The sequence below is a fragment of the Haplochromis burtoni genome, unplaced genomic scaffold (assembly GCF_018398535.1).
Source record: "Haplochromis burtoni strain Fernald_Lab_line unplaced genomic scaffold, NCSU_Asbu1 Contig_89, whole genome shotgun sequence".
Taxonomy (NCBI): Eukaryota; Metazoa; Chordata; class Actinopteri; order Cichliformes; family Cichlidae; genus Haplochromis; species Haplochromis burtoni.
In genome coordinates this window covers 976,368-999,582 of record NW_024582450.1, presented here as the reverse complement: position 1 = coordinate 999,582, position 23,215 = coordinate 976,368, and the positions used below count along the sequence as shown (strand labels likewise).

The window sequence follows — 23,215 nt, the reverse complement described above, 5'->3', positions numbered from 1 at the left end:
AGTGTTAAACATGTTGTCTGCATGTTCTCCCTGTGGCTGCCCGTGCAGGTTCCCTTCTGAAGCTCCTGTTTGTGGACACCAATTGTTATCACAGTCCAGAGAAATGCTTGTTAAATTTAATGACAACTCTAAACTAGCTCTGGCTGTGGATCTGTGAGCTTGTCCTTGTCTAGCTCTATGTTAGTCCTGTGATCCGCTGGCGACCCCTCCTGGGTATACCCAGTTTTTCACCCTATGACAGAACTTTTACTCCATTTTACACTTTTTTGAGTGGGTTTTTTTTTGACCTCTTTAATTTCCTATGAAACAGGAAGTTGGGAACGTAAGAGGTTTCTCTATTTCACTCACAGCTGGTGACCTCTCCGTAAGGTAGGGGCAGTAGAGGCGCATGCAGAGGATGCTGTGTGTATCTGAGGATGGGGTTCCTCCTGTACATCTGCTCCACTATTTCTGGGTTCACACTATTTTCCTGAGAAGACACAATGGTGTAAAAAAAAATCATCTTAAAGACACACATCTTCTGATGAATTTGAACTTACTCTGTCTATGTGAGCGTCTTACCTTGATGTCTCTGATGAGCTGCAGAGTTGGTGTTTCTATTGGGGTCTTGCTGTCTATGACTCCCTGTATAGCAGCTGTCCACCTCATGGCTTCATTCAGCATCTTAGTATAAAGACGGTAGGAATGCTTCCTCCCGTACACGATGATGTTCCAGTAGCCTGTAAAAAAAAGAGGGCAGGTTAAATCCAATAAAATAATTTCTACTAACATAGTGATTAAGTTTTATGAGAGTTGTGCAATAAATCCTTTTAATTTAATTCAATAAAACCAGGGTACTGGTACATTTATCAAGTCTATAATTGTAAACTGAGACACCGGCATATATCCCTAACCTCGTAAGTATAATCCCTGATTAAATGTGCCCTTCTTTCCCGTTCCTTTCATTTCTCTCTGCTCACCTGTCTCCCTGTGCACTCGTTCATCCGGCTGAATGACAGAACAGAGGGAGTTAAGGACCAGAGTTCCCATCTTGGAGGAGTTTTTCTCTGAGCTCTTGTAGTAATCCAGGGAGTTGTGGGTTAAAACAAACCAGCGCTTCTTCAGTTTAAGGGAGGTGCTCTTGGCATTTGTCTTCATCTCCTTTTGGAGCCACCCTGAAGATGGAGAGGAGAGGGGAGGAAGGCAACAAGAGGAAAAAGAATGTAGAAAATATTGTGATACCTAAACCTTTACGTTGAAGATATACTGTTTTAAAAATGACAGTATGATGTTTTTAGCGAAAATTAAATACAGATAATGCGTATAGTCCTAACATCTATAAATGGCCCAAGATTTTCTTGCTTAAAATATTCCCAAAAGTAAAGAAAAAAGGAATAAAATATAGAAAGCACAGAGTTGCATCTATAAGTTTGAAAATATCCAAAACCCTCACCTCTGACAAGGAACTCCTGTCCATCTATCCTGGCATCTCCTTTGGGTTTCTGCAGCAGACTGATCCAGTGATGCATCTCCTCTGGTGTGTCGCTGTTGCAGTGGATCACACGATTGGCCGTAATGATGACGAAAGAGTTTGGCCTGAAAACATGAACTATGAGGGTAAGTAGCAGCCAGGTGTTGCTAACAAAATGCACTTGACCAATTGATGATCAGCAAGCGTGACCACCTCTATATAATTAGAAATTCTGCCAGGTTTCTCATATGGACCATTCAGGTATTGACATGATGCCACAGAGGAAAAATATCAGCATTTATCTCAGAGATAGAACTGTTGCTGCCAGTCAGTCTGAGTAGGCAAACATTGATTTCCAAACAATTTGGAAACCATGGTGCTACAGTGAGAAAGATTTCAAGTGGAAAACATTCAAGACCGATACCAGTCTTCCCGCGAGCGACTTCATCTCAAGCTCAGATGAAGCAATGTGCACATAAACTGCAAAAATTAACACTCTACAGACCTCAGTTATCATGCTAAATGTTACATTTCATGACAGCACAATTAGAAGAAGACTGAACAAGCCTCTTTCTTTCTAAAAAGAACATAGCAGCATGGCTTAGGTTTCCACAGTTACATCTGAACAAACAACAAGAACAAAGTCCTTTGGACAGATGAGACTAAAGTGGAGTGTTTGTAGATAATGCACAGTGGCACGCTCGGTGAAAACCAATCACAGCAAATCAGGAGAAACACCTCATAATAACTGTCAAGCATGGTTTTGGGGGGCTGATGATTTGGGGTTGTTTTGCAGCCACATGGTGCAAAACAAGCACCTGTGGCTGCATTGCATTTCTTTAGTGCTGATCTTGGCACTAAAGTAAGTCTCAGGTCTTGTATAAAGTTGCTCGTCATTCTTTTCTACTAAGTTCTTCATTCATACTCCAACCAGAGAGAGAATTTCTTCTTCTTCTGCATATGAGGAGAACATCAGCTTCTTTTCTAGCTGATCAAACTTACCGATCAGGGTTGTCTGATGCACAAACGGAGTCAATCAATCCCACATCAAGAGTTCCCTGAATGAGAAAGGAGAGCATTGTTCAAACGGAACTATTTGTCTTAATAAACCAATCCAACTCGTGACTGTTCACAACCTTATCTGTATCGTTTTCGATAAGAAAACCATTAAAACAATAATCACCTACAACCAATTACAAGCTATCGAACATGCACATTTTGTGGGAAGAATATTTTCAGATCAGAGGAATTTACTGATTCGTGTTTTTAAAAGACTGACCACAGCATTTTTGGGGTTGGCCTGTTCATGGGACATCTCCAGCAGCTGCTCGGGAGTGCACACTCGCACCTTACTGAGCACGTTGAACCACCCACTGCACAGACAAAGAGGATGCCATCATGTTAAAGCTATGAAATCAGACAGGGATAGGTGTGTCTGTGAAGGTTCTCAGTCATCCAGGTCATCGTAGTCAAAGGAGCTTGTTTTTATTATTAGGGATAGGTGCTTGTTTTTATTATTAGCAGTCTATGTCAAGTCTACGTCATACCTCGCATCCTCAGGCGACTCTGCGAACACTTGGTATGTCCTCTCATCTGTCACAATGTTCAGAGCGTTCTCCTTTTCATGGTTATCCACAATCTCCCTATGAAGTCATAAAAAGGACACTCGTTTGAGAAATTCAGGTTCTGTCTGGACCAGTGGACCAGAAATCAAGAGGAAATTTCCATTAATCCAGCGAGAAGCTGAAGAACATGCCCGAGCTGCATACAACACATTTTAAATCAGTAAATTTCCATTATGATCTGGTCTGCTTGAAACATGTTTCTGTATTTGCTTGTGATTTTCTGTTTGTTTTTTATTGAGTTTTGCTAGCCACACAACTCTAGACAAATAGTGAAGAAGACTTTGTGTGATTTTCTGGTGGTGGGGTTTGTCAGAAATCTTACTTGGCTGCTCGGATGTCGATGGTTCCCTTGAGTTTCTCCTCACTGTCGTTGTCGTAGTACATTAGCTTGCTGTCCCTCAGAACAAACCAGCGCATCTTCCAATTCCTGCAGAGAAATAAGACACCATGAGCACTCTTCATAAGCTTAATATTGCCCTCTCAACCTTTCTATTTAACAAGATCACAACTACATCTCTTTCTCCAAAAAGAAAATCACCAACTTTTACTCTGAACACATACTTTTCCTAAATCAATTACCAACTAATTGAAGAACCACTAAAAGCTTAATACATTGGCTTTAATGTATTGTAGTGAACTCCTGCAGGGGGTTTAATCCCTATAGTTACACAAATACTCAACGGCATTCAGAACTACAGACAAATTAACCCATTCATGCGGATTCAATAAATCTGTGACTTTTAAGCTATTTACATTTAAATAAATCAAGCTAACAAACACTGTGGTGTTACATGAAGCTGTCATACTGTATTATACTTCACCTTTTATAGAATTATGAGGAAATATGAAACATTCAGTTACATTTTAAGATCTTCTGCTTGGCAGTGTGGTAGGATCTCACAGACCCATCTTGTTGACATTTTCTGAACAGCTTTGTAAAAATCATCACATCATCAGATTGCGCTTAGCTGTAATAGTGCTTTTATTTGCAAAGCATGCAGGCTTCGCTCAGTAATAACTACAACAACCTCCGTGACAGAGTGGACAGTCCTCCTCCTTTCTTGTAGAGCCAGCCTGACTTCAGAGACTCTTGTTTGGACCGGAACCACATGAAGGTCTCGTCCTTTAACACGCACCAGCGCCTCCTCCATGGGATCATGAGACCAGCTGAGGGAGCACAATTGGGAGACATAATCAATTAAAAAAAAGGTCTAGTGGATAGGATTTGGTGCCCACACTGAAAGAGCGGAGCTATGATTATCTGCTATATTTAATATTGCAAGTGCTACAGAAATAGATCAGAAACACCAGCTCTACAAAGAAAAACATCTATACCCTTCATGTATAGGTAGCCGTGGAAATATGGTGGCCCATTTCCATTGAGCAAAGTCACCCTGCCATTTGTCACTTCTTCATCAGTGTCCATCATGCCATCATGTTCATCATCACTGTCCGCATACTGCAACATGACACAATAACGTTAGTGACCTGCTTATGCTTTTAATAATAATTACTTTTATTCCATAATGAGATAGCACGCTAACAGTTTATTACAATGAGTTAAAATGCACTGTATACTCTAGCTGCTCATACATATCTGCGTGCACGCTTGTGAGGATGCGTGTAAGTGTGTGTCCTCACAGAGTCAGAGCTGCCTCTGTAGGACTCGATGCTGGCGTTGGTGCAGGTCGACTTCCTGGGGTGTTCCTCGTCCGCCACAGCCGCGCTCCCTCGGTTGCTTCCCGACACGGAGCTGTCGTCTCCGGCGGTGACTGACCCCTCTTCCTCTTCTTGGTCGTAATCTGATTCTGTGTCGGCCGGCATGCTGTAGATCGGCTCCTCGCCATCTACGAGGCTCTCCACCATGCTCACTTTCCTTTCTGGCTCTTTCTTCTCCTCCTCTCCTGGTGGAGGCGGTGGTGGAGGCACAGTGGTGCCATCTCCGGGTGGAGGGAGGGGAGGTGGAGGAGGAATTCCACCCGCAAGCATGCCGTCTGATGGAAGGGGGGGCGGAGGAGGTGGTACAGGGGGCACTGTTCCCTCTGCAAAGGCAGGTGGTGGAGGAGGGAGTTGGGCAAATATTTCCTGATCCACAGGAGCATTTGTCTCAGCAGGGGGAGGGAAGTCAGGCAAGGGGATACACTCCTCCTCAGCATGAAAGCCTTCGTCTACATCCTCTTCTTTGGATGCTCCTCTGGTGGTGCTGGCACCTTTTGGAGCTTTCACCTCTGCAGCGGGCTTAGCCCCGACTGCTCCCAGTGAGGGATCAACGCCTCCAAAGTTCAGGAGGTCGATGAGCTCCGTGGCCTTGCGCGATGCCTCCTTTTTCATCCGCTTGAGCTCAGCGTCCCGGCGCAGCTGCAGCTCCTGCTTGGACGACTCACAGAGCTGCGACACTTCATCCTCCCTCTTCTTCTGCAAGCGCTCAATCTCTCTCTCGAGCTGCAGGATCTCCTCCATTTGGCGAGTTTCATCCTAAAGAGCAGACGAGAGGGTTAAAACACTCCCATTAATGCCAGTGAAGATGCTTCTGACGGCTTTACCTTTGTATCTGCTCCCTCCGCTTCCTCCGTCTCCCCTTCGCCCAGCGTTTTCTCCTTCTCCTCTTCCTCCTTCGTCTTTTGCTCTTCCTCCTTCTTCTTCTTCTCCCCTCTCAGTTTTCGAACGTGAGCACGCGCCACCTGACCTCGTCGGTGTTTCTGCAGCACCACCGCTGCCTTGCGCTGCTTCACAAACCGTTTGCGTTGGATGTGCCTTCGTAAGTGTTTCTGGAGGGTGATGACGCTGGCACGTGCACGTTTGAAGTGCTTCCTGTGGATCGAATAACACAAAATTCAAAGCAACAAACATAACTGGTCCCAAAAACATGACTTCATGTCACAAGATTCTTACTTAGCAGAAAAAGTGAGTAGGTGGGCTCGGATTATCATGGCGGCTTGGCGGCGGACTTCATCTCTGTCTTTCTCTAAACGCTGCTCCAAAGACTCCTTCATGAACACCTGCAAAACAAAGAGGTGACAACAGTTTATAGCCAGCCTGTTAAACAACCTTGATATGAGACACTGTACAAAACTTTGCCATTTTAGATCTCCAAAAGGTAAAAAAAAAAACCTCACCTTAGTCTTGCCTAACTGCCACTCCTTCTTGGTCTTATCATATTTGGTCAGAAGGTCTGTGGTTCTCTTCTTATCATCTCCTGCTGTCGGCACCTTTTCTTTCAGAATGATCTTATAACTGCCATAAAAATGTAACGTTAAAGAAAAGAATTGATACTTTTAAAAAACAAATCACAGATATAGAAAAATATGTAAGAATGTAGATTTAGAGATCTTTACCGAGAGAAGAAATCTTTGAATGTTCTGCGAACTGGGAAGCCAGCACGACGGATCTTCACGGTCTCCAACATCCCAGAATACCTCAGCTGATTCAGCACGACCTCTGGGTCAAACACATTTGGAGTCTGAAAGGATGATACAAAGGATTTAACACGTAACCTTGATATAGTACAGAATAATACTGTCAGATAGTGATATTAACATGAATATGTGAGTAGATAAAGACATTGGATAGAAAAAACAGACCTTTTCCATGTTGGGCTTAATGCAGCGAATGAAGAAAGGATTGGAAACACTCAGAGTGGCCATAAGAGCGTGAAGAGAGTCCTAAAGAGATTAAGAAAACAATAAATGCCGATACATCGCCATAACAATCATAACTACCATTCCAAAAAACCCCAAAAACATTTTCTTTAATGCATTTTAATTATTCTCTCAGTTCAAGACCCTTAGTTAACAGTTAGCAGCAACATCATATCACTCACCCTGAACTGGGAGCTCACTGTAGGTTTACGCCGGGCTGTTCCCATCTTCTCCTCATTGTTCCTGCTGCCGACCTTTTCAAACAAGTCGTAGATGAAGTCCAGTCTATGAATCGACAGAAATACAAAGGATGAAACACACGCATCTGCTAACTCATGTTAGAAAACGTATTACAGGGTACATCGGGATAACAACAAGGAAACTGGCAGAGCTGGAAAAAATAAACAAAAAATCCTGTGTGTAATTCGCATCATTGCCAGATGAGATTCAGGTGAGTTTTCACACCACAGTGTGTTTGGATGGTCAGTTTCAAAGCTCATTAGAAGCTTTTAGAAACACTTTTTTCATATTTTCAGAAACTAATATCCATTATTTTGGTTATTGTTTGGACTTCAGCCCAATAAGTCATATCAGCTTAAAACAAGGCAAACAAAACATGGATTTACCTTTAAAATCCTTCTTTCTTTGAATGACTGGTTAATTAGACCTCTGAGTCCTAATTAACCATCATATCTGCAGATATTACCTGCTGTCCTTGAGCATGTTCAGGATGTCATCTCTGAATGTGTCTCTGTTCTTCTCCAGGATTCCTCTGACATCATAGAGGACCTGTCGGAAACAGATATTATAAACTACACTGACTTTACAACACAATGATGGCGTGCAGCAGGTCAGTTCTGAATAAAACTCACCTCTCCAGCATAATGTTTGATACCAAACTGATGATCAGCAAGTCTGGGCTTGACATAGTAAGGGTTTGTCTGCAAAAACAGAAGCATGGCATTTAACATAAGCTCAGCATTTAGTGAATTACGCATAGAGGTCATTAGGAGATGTGTAAATAACTCACAGAGTGTCGGCTGTGCAACTTCTCCAGCAGAGTGAAGTCTGTTCCTTTGGGGAATCGGCTCTCTTCATTCACTAGTGCCAACAAGCCCAGTTTCTAGGACAGAGAAGGAGGGGGGAGGGGTAAAGTGGTGTTATTGCATCAGTATTATGAAATCAGCACCACTTTCTAAGACATCGGCCCCACAAATTATTAGATTTCCAAAAACAGATCTGAAGGAGGCACCCAAGCTGGTCTTTAGTAATGGTGAAGTACTGGAGTTTTTATTTCAATTCTCTTCAACGGACTGAGAAAAGATCATGCACTCAAAAACTAACATCTTCATTACATTTATGCTATGAGTTATAGCAAATGTATTTTTTACCTTCTCTATGAGGTCAAGACACTCGGCATTGTCCATCCAATCAATTGCTTCCCACTGAACACCTTCCCTGTGGAGAGTACAACAAAATATTTATGCAAGGAAAAAGAAAAAGGTCATATTTAAATTTACTCTTCCATTCCCTTTTCCTTAAACACTTTAAAGTCCGCTTCACAATCCGAATGTCTTTAGGTTCCATATTCACGTACCGGTTGTACTCCAGCTGCTCCAGAGAGAAGATGTGCTTGTTGAAGTACTCCTGAAGCTTCTCGTTGGCATAATTGATGTTAAACTGTTCAAACCGGTTGACCTACAGGCACAGAGGCAGGGATTGACTTACAGACATGTCATGGTTCTGTGTCGTGAAACAAGCTCAACTTTGTCTGGATCATCTGGATCAGTGAATCTAAAAATGGCGATCCTGCATAACGGCAATCACAAAGCTGGTTATCGTGTGGCTCAGCTAACTCTGGGTTCATGAATCCAGCTAGTAGCACGTTTCCAAAGTATTCCAGTTTTGCCAGAAAAAAGAGAAAATGCTTATTCAAGTTCTTCTTTTATTTTAAGTGTCCTAATTCTGGCTCTTTGCTGTATCATTATGAACAAGTAATGCATTTGCTAATCTGTTAGAAGTTAACCAAGCAGAAAGGAACCCTATACCCTCTTCTGTGGTTTCCTCTGCCTTAAAAACTCCACCATTAGACTGCCATTTAGTCTCATTCAACCGCTGTTTAATATGTTTGTTTATATGGGGGTTTTTTTGTGTCCACTAATCAGACGGCAGATCCGGTCCTGCTTTGGTCCTATCAAGCTTTCCTGCTTCTGCAGCTTTCCCTAATTTGGCTTTCCTTCTGTCCTCTCCTTGGCTTGGCTCAGATCATCTCAGTGCTCTCCTGCAGTCAGTACTCAACCTGCCAGCTCCATCTTATTTCCCTTCTGCCTCTCTGCCTTTTTATCCCCCTGGTCTAAAGAGACTCAAAAAACACTTTTGTAAATTCTTAAGTTTTGTTAATAAATTATTCTCTGTTACACCTGCCCTCTAATTTCTGTTTTTCGTATAGCTCTTTCTTTTATAGAAAAGAAAAAACTTATTAGTAAGCTTTTTCATTTGTCTTTGTCAGAATCCTGATAACTCAGTGTTTCAGTGAAGTGATTAGTCAGTAGTAAGAAACTCATTAATCTTGCTTAGTAACAGGATGAGTAGCAGCTGGCAGCTTAGGAAGCGGAGGAGAAAATTCATGACCTCAAAATCAAAAATATGCCAAACAGAGGGAAGGTCAAAGCCCTCACCTCAAAGTTCTCAAAGCCAAAGATGTCAAGGATGCCGATGGATTTGAAGTTTTCCTTCCCCTTAATCTTCTGATTAATCTTGAGGATGATCCAGGAGAAACACTGGGAGTATAACGCCATGGCGACAGAGTCCCGGGAATCAATAGCCTGCAGCAATGAGGGGGAAACCCAAGGGAGGGTTGAAATGAGTAATGTGACTATGTCAGGAAGAGGCAGAAATCAAACATGGAGGGGTAAATTAAAGTGTGTTTATATGCATGTGTGTATAGGGACCTGCTCAATAGTAAGTGGGGAACAGATTTCCTCTCCTCTGAGGATTATGGAGCGCTGAGTCATGACTTCAGACAGCTGGAAGGCATCCAGCCCCAACAGCTCACTGGCATTGGTAACCACTGGAAACATGGACAAAGACATGTTAAACATCTGGAACGTTTTCTATGTCTACCTCGATTTTTATATCATCTAACTCATTTTCTATGAGCACTTCTCTGACCTTGCTTGGTGGTGATCTGAGCTCCTCCTGCAGTCATGAACTCAATGTTGCCAAGTTGTAAGACTCCCGACAGCAGCTTAAACATGTCTCTGATCTCCTCCTCCGTGAACTCCAAGACCTTTAGCGCCTCCTGTGCAAAGACGAGCACGGGGAAAGAGATTGTGAGCACTTTTTTCAGCTCAGAGCCAAAGGTTCATTGATAACATTCACATCCCAGAAAAAGGTTTGATAAATGGAGGGGAAAAGATCTTTATTTCTCTGAGGCTAACCTGCTCTGCTCTTAAGACAACAATATGTCAGTGTTCAACAAAAAAGATTAACAGTTTTATGGCTGTGAGGACATCAAACTTTACAATCTAAGGTCACCAATCCTCCCTCCTATCTATCATCCTGTTAGCTTTGGAATCTCTCTGCTACTTTTGTAACTGGATAAAAAAAACAATAGATAACAATAGAGAACTGTTCTTACAGACCTCAGTACATCTACTTGAAGAACTGAAGACAAAATCAATACTGACCATAACACTGTTAAACAGCTCTTTGTCATTTAGACTCTTGTCCTTAAGACATCCTGATTGGCTGAGGTAGTGGTAAGATTCAGCGGGATCCTCCAGGAAGTAGAGGCCTGCAAGAGCAAATGTATAATGTGAGCAAACGATATGTATTCACAGGTAAAAGTTAATGATTAATAATGTTTGTCCATCAATATTTATTCTTCTCTATTATAACTGAAATCAAACTATTTTTACAATAACTTCTCACATGAAGCCAAAAGTGTAAATTGGATCATTGAAAAATAATAAAAATAATAAAAGCTCGCTGTTGATATTTACGCTCGCACAGCTTCTTACTTTTTTGCTCTTTACTAGCTCCTGCCAGCAGAGCGTAGAAGATGTGGTAGTTTCGCTCTCCGGGGTTTTGTCGTACCACGCGGTTCTACAGAAAAATCAGGGTAGCAAAGTTTCCATGAACATTTTATTGTGATTGACAATGTAAGACTGACACGTGACTCCTAATAAATTTGATACGAGGAGGCCGAGACATCCTTACCTTTTCAAGTAAATCTGACAGGAAGTGAGTCAAAGAAATTCATCATTCATATAATTCACCTTCTAAGAATCAGAAACATACATTTCTACCACAACTTTTTATGCGTGTATGCAAAAACAAGCACCCGTTCAATCATACACAGGTGTAAATGTCATGCAGTTAGATGTATTGTGCTTTAAAGCAAGGATACAATCTATGACGCAGCCTCCTTGGATGTTGCCACTCTCAGAGAAGTGAAGTTGGATGAACTTCCCAAAGCGACTGGAGTTGTTGTTGTAAACAGTCTTAGCATTACCAAAAGCTTCCATGATGGGACTGAAAAGCGGGAAAAATTATTTTTACAGTATTTTTTTTTTACCATATGTTTTCCAGAAAAAACTTCAACAAATTCGACATTTTAAGGAGAACATAATATCCATATGAGCTCAAACCGTGCACACTTAGCACTCGCACATTACAGTTGTAATCCTGACACTTGGATTTAAATGATATGAAATTTCAGTTACACAAAACATTATTCTTTGAGAACTTAACACCCTGTTAGAGATGTAAATAAATGGCTTTAAAGTCTCAAGTAAAATGAGCTGGTAAAATCCCAAAGAAAAGGCAAAGGCCATAAGCAGGCCTTGAATGGCTGCCATCTTTACCATGTAAGCTGTTAATCTGATATATAAAATGTGTAAAACACACACTCCTAATCCCGTCCTTTTACTACTTACACAAGTAGTCATTACAGAAACTTAGTCTTCATCATATTTTCTGGCGTTAGTGATTATTTCTTCACCACAGCCTAGCAGGTAGCACGCTCCATGGAAAAGATGCTAACCCACTGACTTGTTTCTTGGCATTTCCTGAAGCTTGTTATGTTTACTTCACTGATTCGCATACCTGCTCTGTACGATGGCTTGCTCCACACGCGTGCTTTTCTCTGAGGGAGGAGTTCCGGCTGAGTTCTGGCTCATCACTGACAGAAACTGCAACAGCAGTTTGGTGCTTTCAGTCTTCCCTGCTCCTGATTCCCCACTGGAGTACACATACACACAAAGACACACATAGCCCAATTAAATCCTACACACAATGACCTTCACTGACATTCCCGTATCTTGAACCTCTCCGGTTATCTAATTGGTGTTGCAGGTTGATAGACCTCAGAGATATTCAGCCTATCGTAATCAGGCTGAGCACAAGTGAAAGCATGATGGGATGGTGGACACTAGAACCAGATCAGGCCACTTAATCATGCAAACCAATAACCCTACTTTAATTTGGAAGAGGAAATTGTATTTATTTTCAAAACAAAGGGAGACACGGTCATGATCACAATCTATTTGTTCTCTAGCTTGGTCTTGAATATTGCTCTGTCTCGCATTTCCAATCAACCACTGACATCAATATGTCTGGGATGCAAACCACTTCCACTTCCTTAAGCCTTTACCTTGATTTTTCATTAGGTCTAATAGCTGTCAGTGTTTCACTATCTATGCACAGGCTACAACTACAAACAGGCATAGGAACAGCAGGATTTTCTGGGAATAAGCATACTAGAAATAGTAGACTAGAAAGACAAGATTTAGGAAACAAAGTCATGTTTTGATAGCTTAGTAGAGAAAGATAGAGGGATAGATGGGTAAAGAATTCCCTGAATGTCCTCCATCATTACCTGATGAGGATGCACTGGCTGTCGTGGCGTTTCCAGATGCAGCGGTAGCATTCATTGGCTACAGCAAAAATGTGTGGAGGGAGTTCCCCCAGATGGTGCTTGGAGTACAAGTCCACCCTCTCTAGGTCATACAGACCAGGGATCTGCTTGTATGGGTTGACAGCTGCCAGGATGCTGCCGATGTTAGTCTGAAAACAGCGAAGGAGAGACATTTCAGGTTCAGTGTCTGTATCATCTTTCCTTTCTTTTTATTATTTGATTATATTTGGTCCACGTTTATCCACTTTCTATATTCATATGACCTTGTTGGCACATTTAGTGGACTATCCACATATAAAATAGTGCTAAAGGACACAGATACACATGAGTGCATGAGAGCGCAGTAATACAGAAAGCAGACTCACACAAGAGAAATTCTTTTGATCAGCTTAAGGTAAATCCGTATATGGACAATATTTCATCATCTAGATTAGGCAGTCTAGATAATCTAGCTGTCTGGTAATCTTCCAGGTTTCCAGACTTTTGAAAATTTCTGTGTATCAGCATAAAAGTGATCAAAATGTAAAGACTGCAATGCATACTGATCCCACAGTTTGGAGGAGAGGGCATTCATGTGTAAGGATGCCTGGGTTAGTGATCAAAAATAAACTTTTATGCGTTTTATTTCCTATCTGCATTGTAAAACGCGCATGTATTCAAACCACAAGGCCATCAAATCAAGTGATGTTGCAGATTTTAAACTGCACTATCGCACCATAAAGTCATTCATATGGTTATTTTTTGCAATGAGAATGATATATGCTGAGGCCTGATGAGTGGATTTGTGTCTCTTTCTAAAAGCCTCACTCGTGTAAGCAAAGGAGAAGGAGGTGTGTGATAATATAAACACACATAATGGCCCTGCACAGACATAGACATAGACACACATGGCTCGCTGAATGCACTCACATAGATGCAATCCTTCTGGTAGCGTTGGTAAAGGTTGTGCATGATAGCGGCTTCGTGCAGCTCCGCCAGTGCTGACATGTCCTCCACCCCATCGATGCTTGACTGGTGCATAGCGTACACTCGCTCCCTGGTGACCTCGGCCTGCTGCAAGTAAAACACCTGTATACAAGGAGACGTAAAGATCATCACCCAGTTTTTAACTTCATACTTTGGCATGAAATAATACAATAATATTCACAAGTGTTGTGAAATAGCAATCTAACAGCAATGCAAAGCAGCATATGTGCTGATTGTGCAACACTGACAGTCACTTGGAGACAACAAATGTGGATAAATCGAGACTCGTGAGACCAGGTAACGTTGAATCTGTGTGAATTTCAGCCTCAGTTTCCCATTCTTAGTTGACAGGAGTGGCAACCAGTGTGGTCTTCTGCTACTGAAGCCTCGACGTCTTACAGTTTGACATGTTATGAGTCCAGAGCTGCTTTTCTGCCTAGGTTATTTGTGCTATTCAGCTGTTATTAAGGGAATTCCTTTTAGTAGTTTTTTTGTTGCTATTGCTGTTTTTGTAAGTTTCTTGAGTCTAAAGGTTTCTAGGCCAGTTTAATTATATTTTACCTTTTTTTGTTATTGTTGTTTTTGAGCTAACATAACCGGTCACTGGTGTAAAATAGGTTCATATTCACTGTAATGAAATTAGAGTAAATGTAGTCCCCAAAACTAGAAATATTCCTTTAAAGGCTTTTGTTTGTAATTTAAAAGGAAATATTCTAATAAATAACACAGACCAAAACTGACTAACTGGCTAATCAATGTTTCTGACACAAACAAATACATGAAAGACTCCAGCATTCCAACGTCTCTCCATTTTTAGCATTAACAGGCTAATTGTGATGCAACATGATGAAAATCCACATGGTGAGAATACAGAGCCTCACGGCTCCCTTCAGACCCCCCATCTCATCTATGTCATCCATTGCCATGGCAACTAGAGAATTAGGGGACAAAACGGGTGGAGAAGCCGGCTGTGGGAGGGGAGGAGAAAGAAGCGAGAGAGGAACACCGTGAGGGCAGAAGCAGAGAAGATGAGAGAGGGCAATGGATCTGATCTGGAAGGACATGGCAAGTGAATGCAGCTCAGTGTGTATTCAGGTCAGGCACATGGATGCTGCTGCCACAATCCCCATCCATCTTCCTCACACACGGTGCACAGACGCACACAGGCTGTCATTCTACTTCAGCGTAAAGGTCGCTCATTCACTCCAGCGAAATCAGCCCGGCCAAGAATAGAAACCACGGCCTTTACGATACTGGGTCGTTAATATGTCATCTCAGTCTCACAGCCAGCCTCCACCCTGAGTGAGCTTGCTGCTGTAACAGATGTGGTGGAAGTCTGTTGAAAGCAGCAGAAGGGTGAGCTGTAGGCATTCCGACATCCTGTTCTTAAATAAATCTATTTCACTCCAGTGACGCTGCCTTGCACTGCACAGAGCTGTTGCGTGCCGACGACTCTCTCAGGGCAAAAGAAATCATCCCATGCCAAATGTTTGTTGCATGTGGCTGACAAAAGAAACCTGTGCGCAATATGCTGCCGTGTTTCCACTTTTCTCTCTCTGAAATGCCAAAACATCAGTTAAAGTATTGCAATGCTAATGAAGTCGGTAACATTTCTGCACTCACTGAGCTGTAAATGAAATGACCCAATTATACCTCACCCTCCATTATAGAAGGCATGACTCATGTATGATGACACGTGCAGCTAACAGCTCTGCATCTTTACTGTGACCCCATCCATTTAAAAGGCCCTGTGTTCTAAATTGGATCAATTTAATGTTATGTGCTGTAGAATGCTTTATGCATGGAAAAGACTGCCTGAGTGTTGACCCTCTTGCTGCATGAAGCTGATGAAGAGGATTGTGACCAGATAACGTAGTATAACTTACTAATATTTTATAATTTAAGAACTCAGCGTCATTTACTTTCTTGCTGAGAGTTACACGAGAAGATGGAAAACATCTATGATATATTTATCTGAATGTCTGAGTTATTAGTCTTCACTTCACTGCTTTGATTTTGGGACCCACTGCTCTAACTTCTTCCCTATTCACACTTTGCACTGCTAAAGAATCTCTAAAGCTTCATTTTATGCTACCTGCTCACGACCAAACAGACCAAAAAAGGTAGCAACCAGCTGCTAATCATAGTGGAGCATTTAAGAGCTAAAAAGCCAGACATTTAAAAGCTCATCGGAGACCAGGGATGAATATTGAACTTAAATCCACCCTGTGAATGAATGATGATGTTGATCCATATCTGACCGTATCTGTTTTCTCTTGGTTTAATTAATGCTACATCCTGCTATTTTCAACCTTTGAAGCTGATCTATGTGTGAGTGTGTTAGTGTATGTGGTTGTGCTATCATGCCTGATGTGTGAGTTAGACACACGCTTGTCTACGAAATGAGATGGACCATCGTGCTTGTTTGTCATGATGTGGACAGCTGTGCACATCCATATTGCAGATATTACAGGGAGACCTTTTTTTAAAAATAGAAAGATGAAAATACTCTTGAAAGATCTCCACTCCATAAAGCTTTTCTTTCCACTTTTTTCCATTACTTTCTCATCCTATTAAATCATGATCTCCCACTGTTTTTTTTCTGGAGTTCTCCATGACTTCATGTCTTAAACATCGCTTCTGTCTCTCTCATCTCTCTTTCTCTTTGTATGTCACCCGTCTTTTATCCCTCCCCCATCATTTCTCGTGTCTCTGTTCCTTCGATCTCGCCTCTCTTATCGTTCCACTCTTCATTAATTTACCTCCTTCTCTTCTATCTGCCCCACACTGCATTTTTCCTTTCCTTTTTCCTCTCCTCTGTATTGCTATTCTCGTTGTCAATACTGTTTTCCTTCAGCTTGTTTTTTATACTTCAAGTCTTTCCAGTATACTTTGCTATCTATTTGTGTCTGTGTATCCCTCACAGTGAATCACTTAATGCCTAAATGGCTCAATCTGAGACCCCTGTCTGTAATTGAAGGCACACCGAGAGCCTTTTCAATCAGAAAGTCAAGCACGCCTGTGCAATCCAGAGTAAATTACAGTGGAAGGGAAGATAAGACTTCACACACACACAACACTAAGAAAAAAAACCACACCAGGTCAACAGAGAAGAAACACAAATGGATGCCTACATGTTGTATTTACATAGCTATATTTGCATAACTTATCTTCATAACTCTGACCAACAGGAATATCCAGCAGTAGTCTTGAAATGTATTAAAATAATCTTTGATTTTGCTCTTCTGGATTTTGAATATTTCTATAAATTCTAACAACTTCCTCATACAAGTCTAACCTTCCTGTATAACAGGTTAGCGGGATAGCACTAAAAAACATAGACATGCATTCAAACTGTAACACCTGTGACATCACTCCTGCTCTTTTATTTATTTTTCAGCAGCTGCTGTGACATTATTTTAACATTTCACTGTGCGTCATTGAGATAGCTGACCTATTCTCTACACTGGCTGAGTTTTATCTGTAAATGTGCAGAATTACGTCAAACTGAAGTGAAGGAGTTTACTGATTGTACTGTTTTCCCTAAGGACACTTATATCCATATAATATTGGAAAAAGAAGCTCTACAATAGGAAAATCAGTGAGTTAATCTCATGCACCTAATCTCCTTTTAGGTTTTTTTTTATTATTTGAGCATACTCTCTTCCACAAACTGCAACTTGTATATAAACGGTAACCTATTTTTTATATTTGTTCAGACTGGTTGTTTTATATCTATATTTAATTTGTATGGAGCTGAAAGAATAAACTGCCTACAGGGTTGAAAGAATATTCAAACGAGCCACAATCACGTCCTCATAACGTACAAGAGAAAATGGCAAACAAATGGCAAACTACCATTAAAGGGGGGAGGGGATTGCTAAAACGTATATTTGAAGAATTTCTTAACACAATAACTAAACAAATAAATTCCTGGGATACTTTTCTGCAACATATAACTGGTTATGAAGCCAAAAAAAACCCCCAGCATTTAAAGCAGATATTCACAAGTAATTCAGGGAGATGAGATGCTTCAAATTTGGAAAGTGTGTCAGTAACTGAAGTAACCTGCAGCTGAAGTGAGAGAGGGGGGAAAGAATTTTGCAGATGTCTCTGTTTTCTTTCATTGCCCTCCAGTAGGTTTTAACACACATTCTCTACATGGAGCCTATCTGCACATTAACCCACAAAGAAAAAAGGTACGAACACACTCAAACTGTGCTGTGATGCAGATGTACGCACGATAAATCTGACTACCGAGAGAGTCTAAAATGGGATAGTTCATATTCAATAATTCATCATCCAGAACAGGAGCAGAAGAACAGCGAGAGGAAAATACAGAGATAGGCTGAAGTAGAAGTAGAGGATGGTTAACTAACTCTTATCTGTCTTCACTAAGACAGGAATGGGAGATCATACTCGGCGAGAAGGTGGTCAGAAAATCCCACCACAAAATTTGAAAAATTGTTTTAGTCCATCTCTGAGTACTCTCTGACTTAGACGCCAGACTTAAAATTGTGATTCACAAAGATAGTTATCTGATAAAACTACTTTCCTAAAGTGGCTGAGTAGTATTGTTTTTAGAAAACTTGCATCAAATTCATTGCAAAGAAAGCCTATTGGGATGATCTCAGACTGAAAATATATTTATTTTATGTTAATGGAAAGTTAAATGACAAAACAGGTTAGTATGATTCACTTTTTCAGAACACTTCTTCCCTTTTATCATTTTCTTTGCCATGTAAAGACATTTTTAAGCTCACACACATATACATGCAGTGCTTCGAGTCTTTCTGTAAAACTCTCTGATGTCTGAAGCTGCTTTGCATGATTGAGGAGGAGAGCCGGAGGAGACGAGCCTCTTCATCTGACTTCACATATTAGCTGCAACCACAGCGAGGAGATAAAGATGGAGAGACAGAGAGGAAGAGAGCTGTGAGCACAGTGACCTACATATTCTGTAGACCTCTATTCGCCAGTGCAGATTTAGTATCACATAGTTCCGTACAGCACCTGCAGGTCTCCTCACTGACCTTGGATCTGAAGTGTCAGATCTAAATGAGTGCAGTTGGGATGAGCAGGTCTTTAGTGTAATCTGATCACTGAAATCAAAGTACACTGTGGGCAACGGCAGCCAGCAGTGCTTAGCAGTGCTCGTTTGCTAAAAACTATCAAGCCTGCAGAATATGAAGAAGGATTTTTAAAACATTTATCAGCATTCCTGACTACAGACAACATTGATTTGCTTGGGTATGAGTCAAGACAGTATTGGGTGTAATGCATTACATTATAATGACTGGTTTTGCTTTCACACTACTGTAAACATTTTGCATTTTTAAGGAACACATTACTGGACTTAATTCAGTAACTGCATTACATTGTTACTTGCTTTACAAAGGTTCTTCAGTTATCTGCACAGCAGGTGGATAACAAGCTTTTTTCTTTCTGTGCTATAGTCAGCTTTATTGTAGTAAAGCAACTATATCAGGAACAGCCACATTATGCTGCTAGCAGAACTTCAGTTCTTTGCAAGCCCCTGCAAAGACAGCATGTTAACACAAAACTAAACAGGAACGATGAAGGATGATGAAGCTGAGTGAAAGCCGACCACAGCCCAGCAGCCAGAAGTTCAACAGGTAACAAAAGCAGAGATAATCAGTCAGGCTTGGAACCTTCGTTTCTTCCTGCTCATGCTGCTAAAGTGGAATCACAGTGGAAGTCTCAATGTGCTGGTTTTCAGCGTTGTTTTGTGATGTCGGTTTTGTGTTCATACATAAAAACTAAAAGAAAGATCACATAAGTGAGATTTGTAACAAGGATTTGTGTCGGTGTATAGGACTGTAGGGTAAGGTTTTACGTTAAATGTTTTTCAGGTTATTTTATGTAGTAATGAGAAAATAAGGTAATGAGAAATGTAATTTTCTCCTGCAAGTAATTAAATAATGTACTGCATTACTTTTTAAGGAAAAATAGGATTTGAGTTTGAAGAGGAAACACTAAAAATGTGTGAAGCATGTGATTGTAATTTGTGAACCACCCTCACAAACTAGGGAAACTACGGAGTAGCGGTGCTAACATTAGCATCAGTATGCTAACATGGCTTCAATAATAATTTGCCTTGATCGCCATCTGAACAGTTTTGCAACTGGCATCAAACATAAAACAGAGCCAACACCCATGGAGACGATTATTTTACTAGGTGACTATTATAAAATCCAAATAAACTTGATGAATAAATTTGCCCTGTCTTAAAACATTACTTTATTCCACAGAGCCAGAATTAGCACTGAACATGTGTTCTAATCAACTGGACTGACTAAAACTGGACTGACTAAAATTGGACTAAAAATCCTCCTTTAAAAATTAGCACTCACACTACCCTATAGGGGGTCTCCGCCCTGCATTAATAAAGAACACTGCAGTGCCTGGAAAGGTGTGAATAGATGAAATGCAAGTGAGTAAGACAGATACTTTAGCAAAATGTGTGTGCGTTCATCCGTATTTTTGTGTGAAATTATGTTAATCTCATTATGTTATACAGAGCAAGTGTGTAACTACGGGGATCCTCAGAGGGTTAGAAATGTGAAACTGAGTAGAGGAAGTGGGTCAGGAGATCACAACAACACTAGCTTTCTTCCGTGGCGAATCGGCCCAAACATTTCTGAACTTTTCATTAGGCACATTTGACCGAGTACGAGGGAGGAGTAGTTGTGCGTAGTAGTGCATGTGTGCGTGTGTGTTTCTAAGTATGCAATTGTTGTGTGTGTGGACAAGGAGTGCTGCATCCCTGCAGCATGTTCTGTGCTCGCGTGAGCTCTCGCTGCAGCTTTCACGCTAGCTACTGAAATCCAGGTCACACAGCACACACAGTCCATAAATCATCGCAAACGTAACCTGAGCATGTGTGTGTGCATGTGTGTGTGTGCTATATAAGTGTTTGGCAAAGGTGCCCGGTGGAGGCAGAAAATGTAACATCCCCACTAAAGAATATATAGGTAGGAGCCCTTTAATCATATCAAACACAAACTAACAGGATATTCAGAATGCCAATGGGAGCTCTTTGAAATCAATTGCAACTAGTTAAAGTGCTCTATTTGCTACCCATTTTTTAAATTACCCAGTTTCCCCAAAGGTTCATTCATTTTTGCCTTATGTAGCCTAACGTTATCAAGTTCTCTACCAAGAAAACTATTCAGACTTAAAGGAAAAGGTGGATGTTTTTATCAGTCCATTTGGATTGGCTTAGCTCTAACCCTCAGTCATGGTCATAAGTTTGTCATGAGGTGAGAGATGGGATGATACTGCAAATTCAAGAAACTCAAATGAGTTTTCAGGAATAGTTCTCCAGTCTTCTTGAAGGACTATTCAAAGCCCTTTTAATGTTAAAATGACTGATTCGTATACTCCCGGTGTGCTCAACACATTCACCCAATCACACCAGCACTGTCTTCTAAGTTTCTTGGTGCTAGCTAACAATTCCTAATTGATACACATTCATACTCCAATGAATGCATCAGAGAGCAATTTGGGGTTAGTATCTTGCCCAAGGATACTTGGCATGCAGACAGGAGGAGCCAGGGATCGAACCACCAACCTTGCAATGAGTAGATGACCTGCTCTACTGCCTAAGCTACAGCCATCTCGCCCTTCATTCTGTTTTCTTTCAAGATGATCCGAGACTCCTTCAATAATTTTGAGGCAAAGGTTCAGGGGAGGCCAAACCATGACTAATATTGCTTCAAGATACGATCTGTGCCAAGTTTTTTGCCCCTTTTGGAACCACATTGTTGGAGTTAAAACACTATTTTATGTGTTTTAAACTGTGTTGTCTTTGGTCTACATAGATTCAACTAAAGAAATAAGAACAAATGATTTGTTTTGTGACAGGCTGCTAATAACAAAGTGCTCAAATATACCGTTTAAAACTGGAGAACTATTGCTCTAGACCACTCTACAAATTTACAACAGTCTGGCTCTTTGAAATTGGAATAAACGGTTATTTGGACCAATAATAGTGCTTTACCAATCCAGAGTCACTCACATAAACATTGATACAGCACCTTAAATGTCTCAAATTCACGCTGTCGCCAATTTAGAATCACCTGACCTGCATGTCTTTAGACTGTGGGAGGAAGCTCACACAGCCACAGGAAGAATGTGTAAACTCTTCGAGCTGTGATGAAAGTGCTATCTCCTGCTGCCGGTGTTTCTAATCACCACAGTTACATGAGGAGTCGGTTTATTGAGATGAACAGCTGAAGGCGCTGTTCCATTAAGTAACTGCAGAAAAATAACACACAACAAGATGATGTAATTAAAGACTGCAAAAGTGTGAACAAACAATAATAACCCTCAAGGTTGTTTCATGTATTCCTCTGAGAAAGTGAGAAAGGTTGTGGTTTTCTCAAATCAATATAATGCCAATACGTGGAGAGAAGGCTTCAGTGAGTGCTCGCATTAAACACTTCATGTCGACCTACATCAGAGTTATTTGAGCCCTTTGAGTTTACTGCATTAGGAGATTTTTATAGCTATTATGTCTTCAGCTTAGTGTACGGCTGTAGTTTGTTTTCGTGGGGTTTCTAGCTTTCATAACAGTTGAAAAGACCTAGTGTTGCTATAGTTTTTACACCAAAGAGCATTGAGAAGTGCCACTGACCATATACAGCAGGGGGCCCCAACTCCAGGCCTTGAGGGTGAGATCTAAAAACTGCAGGACGCCGGCCCTCGAAGCCTGGAGTTGGGGACCCCTGATATACAGGAACATAAGTAGTGGGCCACACCCTTTAATCTTTCTATTCAGAGATCCTCCATGATCAACTCTAAGCTGTGTTATTGCAGAATGGAAGCATTAAGGAACCACAGGCAGACCACATAAAGTTTACAGGTCACTGAGGTGCGCAGTGCATAAAGTCCATCAACTGTCTGTTGACTTCCAAACCTCCTCAGGCATTAATATCAGCACAAAAACTGTGCTCCATAAGCTTCATGGCATCAGTTTCCATGGCTTAGCTGCTCCTGTAGGTGTAATGTGTAGGTGGTCCAATATTTTTATACATATAGTGTAAAGATAAACCCTAACTCACCTGTAGGCTTCTTTATACTGTAGGCTCACATGTAGAGGGGGGTTGTGTTCCATGCCACTAACTAAACTAACAAGTGTTTCATTGTTAAAGCGTAACTTGATGGCATGTATAACATAGCAAAAAAATCATAAACCTGCAAACTGCTGCAATTTTCTTTACTTTACTTAGAGAAGGGGGGCAGAGAGATGGATGGGGCTTTAGAGAGGTTAAGGACATTCATAATCCAGAGCAAAGAGAATGCCTGCTCCTATAACTGGTCCTCTATTTTGGGAAATCCCTGTCTGTCTCTCCTGGGCCACTGAACAGAAACACTGAAGTAGTTGGATCAGAAGTGGAACAACTTCAAAAGCATGAATTCATTGTACATCTTTACTGTACATCTACTGTGTTCTTGTAGGGCTGGAAAAGGAGGATTAAGACTCTTGATTTTGGAAGGAATAAACAAATCTATTATTACCTCCATCTTTAAATGGAGAGCAATTGGAGAGCATGCGTGTGTGTGTGTGTGTGTGTGTGTGTGTGTGTGTGTG

General features: G+C 41.1%; 1 protein-coding gene across 3 annotated transcripts in view; it reads right to left on the bottom strand.

The window, feature by feature from the left end:
• Positions 1 to 23,215, bottom strand: part of myo10l1 (myosin X, like 1) — a 44,568-nt gene that overhangs the window by 8,506 nt on the left and 12,847 nt on the right. The window contains exons 3-34 of one of the 3 annotated variants that reach the window (XM_042222607.1): positions 13,543 to 13,701; positions 12,595 to 12,782; positions 11,823 to 11,957; positions 11,125 to 11,249; positions 10,935 to 10,948; positions 10,736 to 10,820; positions 10,403 to 10,509; positions 9,885 to 10,014; positions 9,665 to 9,783; positions 9,392 to 9,538; positions 8,311 to 8,411; positions 8,105 to 8,171; positions 7,744 to 7,836; positions 7,586 to 7,654; positions 7,420 to 7,502; positions 6,896 to 6,998; positions 6,657 to 6,737; positions 6,411 to 6,535; positions 6,192 to 6,309; positions 5,968 to 6,074; positions 5,619 to 5,886; positions 4,669 to 5,550; positions 4,411 to 4,534; positions 4,101 to 4,242; positions 3,398 to 3,502; positions 2,998 to 3,093; positions 2,730 to 2,823; positions 2,453 to 2,508; positions 1,433 to 1,575; positions 960 to 1,154; positions 562 to 719; positions 349 to 469 (exon numbers count right to left, since the gene is read on the bottom strand). In XM_042222607.1, the coding sequence (XP_042078541.1) occupies positions 349 to 469; positions 562 to 719; positions 960 to 1,154; positions 1,433 to 1,575; positions 2,453 to 2,508; positions 2,730 to 2,823; positions 2,998 to 3,093; positions 3,398 to 3,502; positions 4,101 to 4,242; positions 4,411 to 4,534; positions 4,669 to 5,550; positions 5,619 to 5,886; positions 5,968 to 6,074; positions 6,192 to 6,309; positions 6,411 to 6,535; positions 6,657 to 6,737; positions 6,896 to 6,998; positions 7,420 to 7,502; positions 7,586 to 7,654; positions 7,744 to 7,836; positions 8,105 to 8,171; positions 8,311 to 8,411; positions 9,392 to 9,538; positions 9,665 to 9,783; positions 9,885 to 10,014; positions 10,403 to 10,509; positions 10,736 to 10,820; positions 10,935 to 10,948; positions 11,125 to 11,249; positions 11,823 to 11,957; positions 12,595 to 12,782; positions 13,543 to 13,701 (4,540 nt within the window). The remainder of the gene's footprint in view (positions 1 to 348; positions 470 to 561; positions 720 to 959; positions 1,155 to 1,432; positions 1,576 to 2,452; positions 2,509 to 2,729; positions 2,824 to 2,997; positions 3,094 to 3,397; positions 3,503 to 4,100; positions 4,243 to 4,410; positions 4,535 to 4,668; positions 5,551 to 5,618; positions 5,887 to 5,967; positions 6,075 to 6,191; positions 6,310 to 6,410; positions 6,536 to 6,656; positions 6,738 to 6,895; positions 6,999 to 7,419; positions 7,503 to 7,585; positions 7,655 to 7,743; positions 7,837 to 8,104; positions 8,172 to 8,310; positions 8,412 to 9,391; positions 9,539 to 9,664; positions 9,784 to 9,884; positions 10,015 to 10,402; positions 10,510 to 10,735; positions 10,821 to 10,934; positions 10,949 to 11,124; positions 11,250 to 11,822; positions 11,958 to 12,594; positions 12,783 to 13,542; positions 13,702 to 23,215) is intronic. The other 2 variants (XM_042222608.1, XM_005934321.3) reach the window with 2 other exon arrangements.